Source organism: Schistocerca nitens, chromosome 3 (assembly GCF_023898315.1).
Source record: "Schistocerca nitens isolate TAMUIC-IGC-003100 chromosome 3, iqSchNite1.1, whole genome shotgun sequence".
NCBI lineage: Eukaryota > Metazoa > Arthropoda > Insecta > Orthoptera > Acrididae > Schistocerca > Schistocerca nitens.
Window position 1 is genome coordinate 242,534,572 of NC_064616.1, and position 12,441 is coordinate 242,547,012.

Consider the following 12,441-nt stretch of genomic DNA (forward strand, 5'->3'; position numbering starts at 1 on the left):
TCTCTACCCTCAAAGTCGATGATTTATTTTTCTTTGGGTACCGTTAGAACACTTGCTTAGAAATCGGTCCATGACATAATTACTTATCTATAGAGTGAACTGTTTCTTGTGCTAACACAGCTTGTTTACATTTGTTAGATTTATACAAATATTTTAGTTGCAATATCAGTAGAATATGTTGAAACCAGTGGAGGAAACCATTAGAATGAGTTCTTCACTCTCGAGAAAACCACCAGCGATACGTCACGCCAAACCATTGTCGCCATTCTATCGACTGACAAAGCTGGTAGGCAGAAATCGTCGCAAGGCCTGTCCGAACATCGTGGTGCGGTGTGGTCCCTAACGACTCGTAACAAAGAGTGTAGAACATAATACATTTTGTCTGTCCTACCAACGAATAAGTGTCGTTAGCGTGGCTCCAGCATGTGTGCCCGTGTAGCTCCCATTAAACGTCTGTCGACTCTATCTGGTGTAATCAAGGCTACTTTAAGTGATCCATAATTCTTTTCCGTCATCTAATTCACAGAATTCCGTGTTATGTAGGCACCTTTTCCATTCTAGTGTGTCAGAAATATCAGAATAATGTTGCCCGAAGTGTAACATCTTAATGTTCATTAATGTCTTCATTCAGTGAAACTACGACAAAAGGGATGGATAAAAGAATGTGTTATTCGTGAACAGCTTTGCGTATAACACCGTGGTGAAACGTGCAAAGCAGTTTGAAAATCCGTTTGCGATTTTCACCGCAGGAAAAATGCGTGAGTTGTTTTTCTGGCTGTGATCGTCGTAGATAACTATTTTCATCTCAACTTTCGTTTCGTGTAAGATTTACTACACAGGTGTCCAAAATTAGAGAAACAAACCGAAATTTTGCAAAGCTGCGTTTATTGTGACACAAAACAGTATAATCAGGTGATAGTAAAGTATAAAACAATAAAAGAATACAGAACGTACACAACAGCAATATGCATAACGGTAGACAAAATTGTTCTTCGTTTTTTTTTTAAAACTTTACGGATTTAGACACACATTCCGACAACTGGTTAATGTGCTCAGTATAGGGTGTGCCCACCTCTGGCATCAGTACGGGCCTGACAACGCTGGGGCATCCAGCAAATGAAAAAAATGGAAATGAGCGTTTGGCTTCATTGGCCGGGAGGCCCCTTGCGGGGCAGGTCCGGCCGCCTTGGTGCAGGTCTTATTACATTCGACGCCACATTGGGCGACCTGCGCTAAAATCCCCGACCCAGCCAGGAATCGAACCCGGGCCCCTGAAACGGCAGTCCGTCACGCTGACCCCCCTTTTTTTTACAGCTTGTTCCTTATTGTTCTTTGTGTTTGGTCGTAGCGGACGTCACATGACATCCGTTGAAGTTCGTAGTTGATCCCTTCACTCAGTTTTTTTATTACAGAGTCCAGCCTGCTCTCTGACCGAACACCCCGAGTTACCGTGTCGGCTCCATTCAGCTATCGGGGTGGACATGCAGCAAATGATGCCAACAATCTCATGCTGAGGCAATAACGCCCATTCTTCCTGCAGAGCTCCTTGCAAGTCTTGGAGGGTGGTTCGTGGATGCTAACGTGACGCAACCCTTGTCCGCCTGCAGTGCTTCCCGGACTTGCTGTATGGGATTCAAATCGGGAGAGCGAGCAGGCCACGGCATGCACGCAATATCTTCCGTTTCCAAGAAAACACCAACCACGCGTGCTCTATAAGGTCGAGCATTATCGTTCAGCGATACAAAGTGTGGGCCCGCAGCATCTCGTAAAAACCGCACATGAGGTCCAAAGATGTCGTCACGATACCTGACAGCAGTTAAACCTTGCCGATTTAACCGTACAGTTTCATGAAAAGGTGTTCGAGTGGTCAACATAATCCCTGCCCACACCATTAGTTATCATTCTCGATATCAGACTCTTTCCACAATGTTTGGGTCCTGAAATAGTGTTCCACGTTCCTTCCAGATGCGAGTCCGTCAAGAATCACTGCCCAAACCAAATCGGGACTCATCTCTAAAAGAATCGAGAGATCAGTTCGCGCACAAACTCCTGCACCGGTAACACTTTCGCAGTTATGGACGGCTATACAGGCAACATGGCTCAGTATTTTTGCAGGGGACTTCCAACGACGTCTTGAGTCCATACCACATGGACTTGCTGCACTACGCCGGGCAAATGGAGATCCGACACGATATTGGGAGGTATCCCAAGACCTTGTTACCTCAGTCTACAACTCCTGTCACTCCTCAACGCTTATCGCCGCACCACATGAAGGTCAACATATGTCTGAAATAATATCTTTTATTACATTTGTTTGTAAAATTAATCATTTGTGGTGAGTCAGACATTATCATCTTTCTTCCTTGGAACTAAATTTCCGCTCCCCTCCTGCGGACTTTCTCGTTTATATTTTTTAACTTACATTGTTATACAGGGTGGTCAGAAACAATCTTAATAGCTTGTAAAGGTGTTGCAGGGTAGGTTATGCTCAGAAATAAATGTTAAAAATAGGATACGTCGCGCCGTGTCAGAATTAATTAGCACTGAAGTTAGCCAATCAGACGGTTGCGAGCCCAAATTCAAACGGCCCGCCAGATACAATAAATTAGTGTCAGTTGTTCTCATAGCGTAGATGACAGCGTACGTGATTGCTCAGTTTTTGGCCTGGGTTCGATCCTTACTACCATATGACCCCAGTTTTTATATCGCTCTCTCGTTCAGTTTTAGGAAGCCAAACGAAGTACACATGTTTGGTGACACTGTATCTGGCGGGCCGCTCGAATTTGGCCGTACAACGGCCTAATTGGCTAACTTAAAAGCTAATTAACTCTGGAACGGCGCAACGTACCGTATTTTTTTTAAATTATTTCTCAGCCCAGCTTACCCTGCAACACCCTTATAATCTTTTCAGGCTGTTTCTGACTATCCTGTATATTGTTTCATCCCCTATTTCAACTCTTTCTTGTTGATCTACGTCTCTGAAATGGATACAGTGCCGAACGATATGATGTGGTGTTCCAGTTTTTCTACAGTGACGGTGTAAATTATTCAACTTATTTGGTTCAGGCAGTTAGCACAGAGGGACATTCTCCGACATTTATGACACTAGTTCAAGGAGAAAGACACAGTAATTTCTCAAGCTGCGACATTATCGTGAATAAAACAGTGACCCATATATAGAATATGGCTCAAATGGCTCTGAGCACTATGGGACTCAACATCTTAGGTCATAAGTCCCCTAGAACTTAGAACTACTTAAACCTAACTAACCTAAGGACATCACACACACCCATGCCCGAGGCAGGATTCGAACCTGCGACCGTAGCAGTCCCGCGGTTCCGGACTGCAGCGCCAGAACCGCTAGACCACCGCGGCCGGCATATATAGAATAAATTTCCTTTAATTTACGTCTATGGTCACAAACGTTTTGTTCACAGATTACCAGTTTCGGTCTATAATGACCATCTTCAGATCTGTGTTTTATAAAAACAGTGTCCTAATGTACTTCAGCCATAGTGGCATCGTCAAATGTTAAATGCAAAATCAGCACCAGCGTCGTCAAATATATGTAATAACAGCATATGCACGAGTCATGCTGTCAGTAGCACTACATTTAACATTCGACGATGCCACTATGGCTGCAGTACATTAGGACACTGTTTTTAAAAAACACCGATCTGAAGATGGTCATTATAGACCGAAACCGGTAATCTGTGAACAAAAAGTTTGTGACCATAGGCGTAAATTAAAGAAAATTTATACGGTAATTTCTTCCGCCGAGCGTGTTAAGCAGAAGGTACGCGCAACCAGATCGTTGTGAAAAATACTTGCCCGGAAATTCATGGTAATTCTCTGTTGTTGGAAGACAGATATGGCTTTTGTAAATGGTGAATATTTCTTCCCTTGTGAAGGCAGTATCGTCAGTAAGCAAAATACGCGTTGAGAACGCAAGGAAGTTTGGCTCTGAGCACTATGGGACTTAACATCTGAGGTCATCAGTCCCCTAGAACTTAGAACTACTTAAACCTAACTAACCTAAGGACATCACACACATCCATGTCCGAGGCAGGATTCGAACCTGCGACCGTAGCGGTCGCGCGGTTCCGAACGGAAGAGCGTAGAACCGCACGGCCACCGCGGCCGGCGCAAGGAAGTTTACAATTTGGTATAATACCTTTGTCAGGATTTACACGCTGGGAAAAGTCATCAGCTTATAGGTCACGTAACTTCTGATACTTGAATGGATGCATACCCGTCCGGTGCAGAACGTTGCACTCACTGGCGTTGGAGGTATTTAGTTCCTTGGCTTTGGAACCTGTGCTTGTGTTGGACCTGACCTCACTTCGCTGTAGTACAACTTTCTCAAACTGAACAGTTCGCATACTACGAAGTCTGCCAACTTCCCGTCAGTCTTGTCTAAGGCGCCCTGTTTCACGAAGATGATCATCAAATCTTTCAATAGTTACATGATTTGGTAACCGGCTCCATGGAAATAGTTCTGCATATAGGCGCTATGCTGCTCGTCTGTTGCATCGTGTCTCCTCATAAATGAGATGCCTGTAAGCTACTTCATCTGGCTAGCACTCTGGATACGCATTCGGGAGAACGGCGGTTCAAACCCGCGTCCAGCCATCCAGATTTAGATAGTAATTGAAACTCATCCTTCACAGTAATAAGATGTGACTGTGTTGCTGATCCGAGTCTAGTGTCAATGTGTTGCATTTTAAGAAATCAAAACAACTGTGAACGTCGGCTTAAGGGAAGTCCAATGTCAGACCTTTCACGAACCCACGGAACCCAGTGCGTCTGTAACATTTGTGTCACATAATAGATGTGTTTCTTTTTATTCCTCTAATAACTTTACAAAGTTATATACTTAGTTTTTGTATATCCAGTATGTCCCTTCTTTGAATGCCGTAAGCTGAGAACGGAGATTCAGATAGTCTACACGGATAAAGATTATAGAACTCTCGCAGGTGCTATTCCACTTCTGTGGTTCCTGCTCTAAAGTAGTTTGCAGGAGTCTTTTAGCAAAGCAATAACATGCCGATGACAAAGTCTTAAGCGCAGCGATCTTCCTCCTCTCTGAAAAGAATAAAAAACTTCTCAACAAATCACCGTGAGTCAGGCTAATCGCACTAGAAGTGATTTCCATCGGGAAAGAATTCAAAAAATCCGCCAGTGACAGGTTTTCTGCTCGTAATCAAAGGAAGATGGATTTTTCATACACACATTCGCCGTAAGGTACCGGTAAGTGCATTTCCTTATAGCATTTATTACGTAACTTATTTTTTAGCCATTTTATGTTAGTTATTTGCAGCTTTGCTGTCCTGATTCCAGTGAACTGCTTCAAAAATTCAACAAAATGGTTGCTGAAATCCAAGAGCGGTTAATGATTTAAAGGTATTCTGAAGACATAACATGAGCATGAAGAAAGATGAAGCACGTGCTTAGTAATGACCAGACTGTTCGTTTTGCTCCACCTGTATTTTTTCTTTATTTTACACACGTCTGTCCTGAATGCGTTGACATAGTCTTTTATTTCGTCACGTGATTATTCTGTACTTTTACTTACAACAATTAAATATTTGCTTACAATGCATTACGTGTGCCACAAGAATAATAAACAGACCAGTAAGAAAATTTGGTTTTCTTCTTGATTTTATTTGTGCTAGGAAAGGAAAATGACAGTGGACATAATAACAGATATGATTACAACAAAAAATAACTTTTTGTTTCCAGTGATACAGAAAACTCTAAATAAAACGTCATTTTGATATTTACACTATGTGCAACACAACATCATGCATATTTATACACTTTATTAAATAGGAGTGCAGCTCTTGTATGACTGTACACAAAAATCCGACTCTGGTAAATAGCACATTATCGTTCTTCATATACATTGTTTGATATGCTAGAAAGATATACTGTAAAAACTGCTTACAAATGAACGAAATGAAAATTCAATTTCCGTAACTGAATTCCGAAACAAAAGGGTATGTTCATCAAACGGAAATGAAACTTGGTATCTTTCTCTTATAGGAAATGCTGATGCTGCAGGTTAACAAATACCAAACCATTTGTCTCACAGGTAACTATCGTGCAGCAACTGTTGCGAAAAAATGCATTTAATGCACCTACAATGTCTTTGCCAACTTATATCACTTAATACACTGGCGTTTATTCAACTTCTAACGATTCATCAGTTCCTTTTTGTCTAAATTTCTGTTCTTTTTAAACTATACCAAATATGAAGTAATTCTTATAAAACACTGCAGGAAATAAATTTAGTGCGGACCAGTAGCTTGCGGTGTCGCGTACTATGACGGGTAAAGAATAACGAGAAGTCAGTGAAAGATGGAAATATAAATTGCTTAACAATATGTTTACATATCCTCACTTGTCACACATATTGATTCGTGTAATGCTTTGTTACAGAGTCGGAGCACTACGAATCAGGTCCTTTCGAGAAAGGGTTCTAAATGGAGAGGTAACAGAGACGATAAGGACTATTCTGAATGTGGAAACAACCATGAGTGTTTGTTTTAGGTTTAATACCTCATATGAAACTTATCTTAAATCTAGCAGCTTTTCTGTGTTTATAAAAAGACATTCATGACATCGCACATAAAATAACCACAGAAAAGGAGATTATACTGTGCAAGGGCGCAGTTTATGATTAATTGCTTTGGTCCATTACCATTTTTGCTCACTATATGTATGTGCATGAAGGCCGTCTTGCATTCTGGAATGTATAGTATAACACACACACACACACACACATACACATAAACATTCACAGGGGGCGAGAGAGAGAGAGAGAGAGAGAGAGAGAGAGGTGAAGCTAGAGACAAACGGAGAGCGCAGATTCGTAGTTAAAACCGTTACTATAAAAAGGTGGCTAAGAACAGTTTTATGTACAGAACAATAATATTTACAGTAAGTGTTAACTGTGGGGACCCATCTTAATTAGTAAAGCAAAATTACGAATCTTGTAACTGACTGATTTTAAAAATGTTGATATAAGAGGTAACATTTTATATAGCATAATTTTATTATTAGTCTGCAACTCACGATCTAGTGGCTAGCGTTGCTGCTTCTGGATCACGGGGTGCCGGGTTCGAATCCCAGCCGGGTTGCGGATTGTCTCTGCTTGTGTCGTCATCATCATCATTCGTGAAAGTGGCTAGCTTGGACTGTGTAAAGATTGGGACTTTGCACGGGCGCTGACGGCCGCGCAGTTGAGCGCCCAACAAACCCAACAGCATCATGATATTATTAATTTTATCTCTATTTGGGAAATGCATGCTGTGGTGTCACCGCCAGACACCACACTTGCTAGGTAGTAGCCTTTAAATCGGCCGCGGTCCATTAGTATACGTCGAACCCGCGTGTCGCCACCGTCAGTGATTGCAGACCGAGCGCCACCACACGGCAGGTCTAGAGAGACTTACTAGCACTCGCCCCAGTTGTACAGCCGACGTTCATAGCAGTGGTTCACTGACAAATCACGCTCTCATTTGCCGAGACGGTAGTTAGCATAGCCTTCAGCTACGTTATTTGCTACGACCTAGCAAGGCGCCATTACCAGTTATATTGAACTTATTATACTTTTGTATCATCAAGAGCGATGTACTCCAATTATGGATTAAAGTTAAGTATTACATCATCTACGTACTTTATTTGCAATTCTCAAGACATTGTCCTGTTCCAGACCTCACGCCAGTCTGCGTGTAATTAAACGCGTGCATTTCGGCCTCCTCTAGCAACACGGTGTTGGCTCTTCTGCCAACATTTCGCATGCTTCATACATATATACGATTTTTTATTCTTTTCTGTATGGTACAGGTATCGCAAGCGAAACTTTGGAATAACTGACAGAAAATGAAATGTATGTCGATAGCCGACAATAATGTACCTACTGGGCAAACAGATAAGGCAGGACATATGTTACTGTTAATACGAGCGATGAGGAACTTCATGAATTCATGAAGTGATGGTTAAGACCGCTATTGGCAAATTTCTAAGAATGTAGAGTTAAAACAAACAGTAAAAGTCGTTACTTGTACGAGTAGTAGCGTCTTCTGAAAACTCATGTCCCAAACAATTTCTGAACCGACCTCGTATTTGGCACTTGCATCTGCTTGACGAATTGGTATACGTAGGATAGTCATTTATCAGCGTCACGTGAATGTTTTGTTTAATAAACATTCTCGCTCATTTCGCACATTGATGACATCGTTTGCTCGTCTAATGATTAAATCCACAATCTGAACGCCAGGAGTCTTGTCTCTTCAGCGCAGAGGTGCTCTTCTAGAGGTAAGTTAATCGCAAGAGCAATTCTGACTGTATGAAAGATTGTTATTTACGTGTGTCATGGTTGGGTTCATATATGAAACTTATCGTGTAAGTAGTAGATTCTCTGTGTACAGTATAAGACACTCCATTTTTATTAGAAACAGGTAGATACAGTTAAGCAACATCGCTCGATCTCTGTTGCATACGCAAATAGTAGGTGACGATTAATTTGATGTAAAAATGCAGGTCGACTAATATCTTCATTGACTCGCTATACGTTATTACTTAATAGGAAAGCCGGCCGGGGTGGCCGTGCGGTTCAAGGCGCTACAGTCTGGAACCGCGTGACCGCTACGGTCGCAGGTTCGAATCCTGCCTCGGGCATGGATGTGTGTGATGTCCTTAGGTTAGTTAGGTTTGAGTAGTTCTGAGTTCTAGGGACTGATGACCTTAGAAGTTAAGTCCCATAGTGCTCAGAGCCATTTGAACCATTTTTGATCCTAATAGGAATGGGAGGGAGAGAGTGGGAGGGAGGGAGGGAGGGAGGGAGGGAGGGAGAGGGAGAGAGAGTGACTGAGAGAGAGAGAGAGAGAGAGAGAGAGAGAGAGAGAGAGAGAGAGAGGCTTTTTTCATATGAAAGTGTATATAGTTTGTAAGTAGGCTGTTTAAGTTTTTATGTTGGTAACGCCATGTAGCGCTCTATATGAAAATCACTCTATGTAAGTAAGTTGTTTCGGTTTTTATGTTGGTAACACCACGTAGCGCTCTATATGAAAATCACTGGATGTGCTGTGTGCAGTCTGTGGCTGGTTGTCATTGTTGTAATATTCGCTATTGTAGTGTTGGGCAGTTGGCTGTTAACAGCGTGTAGCGTTGCGCAGTTGGAGGTGAGCCGCCAGCAGTGGTGGATGTGGGGAGAGAGATGGCGTAGTTTTTAGAGCGGATGATCTGGACGTGTGTCCACCAGAGACAGTAAATTTGTAAGACTGGTTGTCATGAACTTATATATATATATATATATAATGACTTTTGAACACTATTAAGGTGAATACATTGTTTGTTCTTTATCAAAATCTTTCATTTGCTAACTATGCCTATCAGTAGTTAGTGCCTTCAGTAGTTAGAATCTTTTATTTAGCTGGCAGTATTGGCGCTCGCTGTATTGCAGTAGTCTGAGTAACGAAGATTTTTGTGAGGTAAGTTATTCATGAAAGGTATAGATTAATGTTAGTCAGGGCCATGCTTTTGTAGGGATTAATGAAAGTCAGATTGCGTTGCGCTAAAAATATTGTGTGTCAGTTTAGTGTTGATCAGAATAGGTAAAGAGCGAAATGTCTCAGTACTTTCAGTTTTGCTCAGCTGTTTGAAAATTAAATAGCGTAAGAGTTTTATCAGCACAGTCATTCATAAATTTTTCTAAGGGGACGTTTCAAGTTTATACTGGAGGTACAGAGAAGTGTCGGCTTTCTGTTCCTGACACACACCCACACCCACCCACACACACACACACACACACACACACACACACACACACACACACACACACACACACTTATCCTCGACCATATATGCACAACCTTTGGACTGTATATCATTTACCGTACAATACTGTTTATCGTCGGCTTACGGATGAGTTCCGATTTCGGTTACTAAATTGTGTGCTCTTTATCTCGTGACAGAGGAAGTTCCTTCATCCCGAAAGCTAGAAGGAGGACGGTTTTCCGCTTGTTTGCCGACGTTTCGTCACTAGCTGTGTGACGGTGTTGAGCTGAGTAAGAGTCAGTTGCAGAAGCGTTCAGAAGGGCTGCGAGCCGTCGGGCGCTGTGCACGGGTCCCACTCTTTGAGGCCGACGAGTCGCGCACTTTCCTCCCACAGGCGACGCGCCGTCTCCCCGTCCCGAGCCCGCCTCGACGGCATCGTCCGTTGGCAGTCGCTGTAAAAAACTCATCTCGTCAACACTCAGCTGGACACATACATACTCACAATACCTCAATTAACACTGAGGTGACAAACGTCATGAGGGAGTGATGTACACATACAGGGTGAAAAGTATTTAAACCGACAAACTCTGGGAGGTTGTAGGGGACATACAAACAAATATTTTTCCCTAATGTCGTTTTTTCCTATGAGGAGTATTTAAACCGGTTGAGGAAGATTTCTCTGGCGGCGAATTAATTAAACCAACAAACACTTTTCCATTTTTTATGACCAAGAGACAACACATTAACACAACCCAGTTTCAATTACGGTAGATTTTCAAAAATGCCTCCATTGACATGTAAACAGAGGTTACACCATTGGACCATGTTCTGTCTAACATGGGCAAAACCCCCAGGAGTATCCTGAATTGTTCCTGCTGCTGCTACTATCCAGGCAACCAGATCCTCTTCTGATGCAACAGGAGTTGCGTAAACAAGGTTGCGCATTTCTGCCCACACAATAAAGTCCAGAGGGGACATATCTGGGGATCGAGCAGGCCATGGCACAGGACTACCTGTTGTGTACATAGTTCCGCGTAGTCAGCACGTACACAACTTTCCCACTAGAGCGCGCCCCACTAAGCACAACAGCGCAGGCGCAGTTGCAGCGCTCATCCATCTCCGCACTACGAGATGGCGCTACCTTAGAGACGGACCAAATTCTGCTTCTGCCGATCCGCGTATTAATATGTAATGCAGTCAATGAGATTTCTGCTAACGTAGTACCTTTTCTCCTCGCGGATCACACTCGCGCAGTGATACCTGAATGCACGAGGTATTATAACGAGTGTACAGACCTCCGATTAGTCAGTATGCATTTGTCTGCACCATTCTGTACCAGTCTGCAATAGTCTGTACCAGTCTATAGTCAAGTTTCAGTCTGAACCTAAGAAGATTATCATATTCCTGTACATAGCCATGAAGAGAAATGTATAGACACTTTTGTCAAGTGTCAGAGAAATGTGAGAATAACGTACCAAGACCAAAGGAACTTCAGATTATCAATTGTAAATAGCATCCAGAACCAAGTTAAGTAATTTTATGCTTGTTATTATTTTAATAAATGTGTGTGAAAATTAATCAAGTTCTGTTTAAAGTTGGTCACCGTCAATCTGCTACTCTAAGCATGCAAGTGGCATTTCTATCGTCTGACCTAACGGCAGAAGATAAACACGCCAGGATAAGACCACGAGACATATTGCTGACACTCGCCTACTTCGTTAGAGCGACGAGTCAAATAATCTGATGGTGTGTGTACTGAAGGTCTTAAAGTACGCACACCACACTACCTCTGCCAGTCCACATTTCTGGGAACCGTCGGTCCAGGAATCGACGCACACGACGATTGAAATGTTCCGGCGCCCCGTCATGTTGGAACCACATGCGTTGTCTTGCAGGGAGCGGGACGTCTTCCAGCAATTCTGGCATTGTTCTGGCGATAAAATTGTAATAGTGCCTGCCATTTAATGGCCTAGGTAGCAGATAGGCCCAGTTAACCAGTCCCCAACAACACCGACCCACACATTAACGAAGAACCGCTCCTGATGAGCGCTAGTAACTGTGGCATGTGGGTTATCCTCACTCCAAACATGCGAATTGTGCATGTTGAAGAGTCCATCACGCAGAACGTTGCTTCATCGGTAAACAACACAGAGGATGGAAATGTAGGATGCATTTCACACTTTTCCAGGTACCACTGCGAAAACTGTGCTCTGGGTGGATAGTCAACTGCTTCCAGGTTGTGGACACGCTGTAAGTGAAATGGACGTAACAATTGCTCTCGAAGGACTGTTCCTACATTCGTCTGATTCGTCCCCATGTTACGTGCAATTGCACGGGTGCTGATTGAAGGATCCCACTCCACATGCTGCAAGACAGCTTCCTCAAATTGCAGCGTTCTTACCGTGCGACAGCGTCCCTGTCAAGATAATCTGCTAAATGACCCGGTCTCACGCAGACGTTGGTACACAGCAGCAAAGGTCGTATGATGCGGGATACGGCGATTAGGGTATTGTTGTAGATAAACCCGCTGTGCAGCTCCTCCGTTGTGGTGTGTTACGTAGTACGCGCCAACCATATCACTGTACTCACTCCAGGTGTATCGCTCCATTAGTAAACAGAGACAATGCACTACTACACTGGTGGACAGCAATTGCTTAC

The 12,441-nt window shown here is 42.9% G+C and overlaps 1 protein-coding gene across 3 annotated transcripts in view; it reads right to left on the reverse strand.

The window, feature by feature from the left end:
* Positions 1–9,856: 9,856 nt before the first annotated feature.
* Positions 9,857–12,441, reverse strand: part of LOC126248201 (retinol dehydrogenase 13-like) — a 199,242-nt gene continuing 196,657 nt past the window's right edge. For all 3 annotated transcript variants that reach the window (XM_049949001.1, XM_049948999.1, XM_049949000.1), the window contains one exon: positions 9,857–10,235. In XM_049949001.1, the coding sequence (XP_049804958.1) occupies positions 10,097–10,235 (139 nt within the window). In that variant the 3' untranslated portion in view covers positions 9,857–10,096. The remainder of the gene's footprint in view (positions 10,236–12,441) is intronic.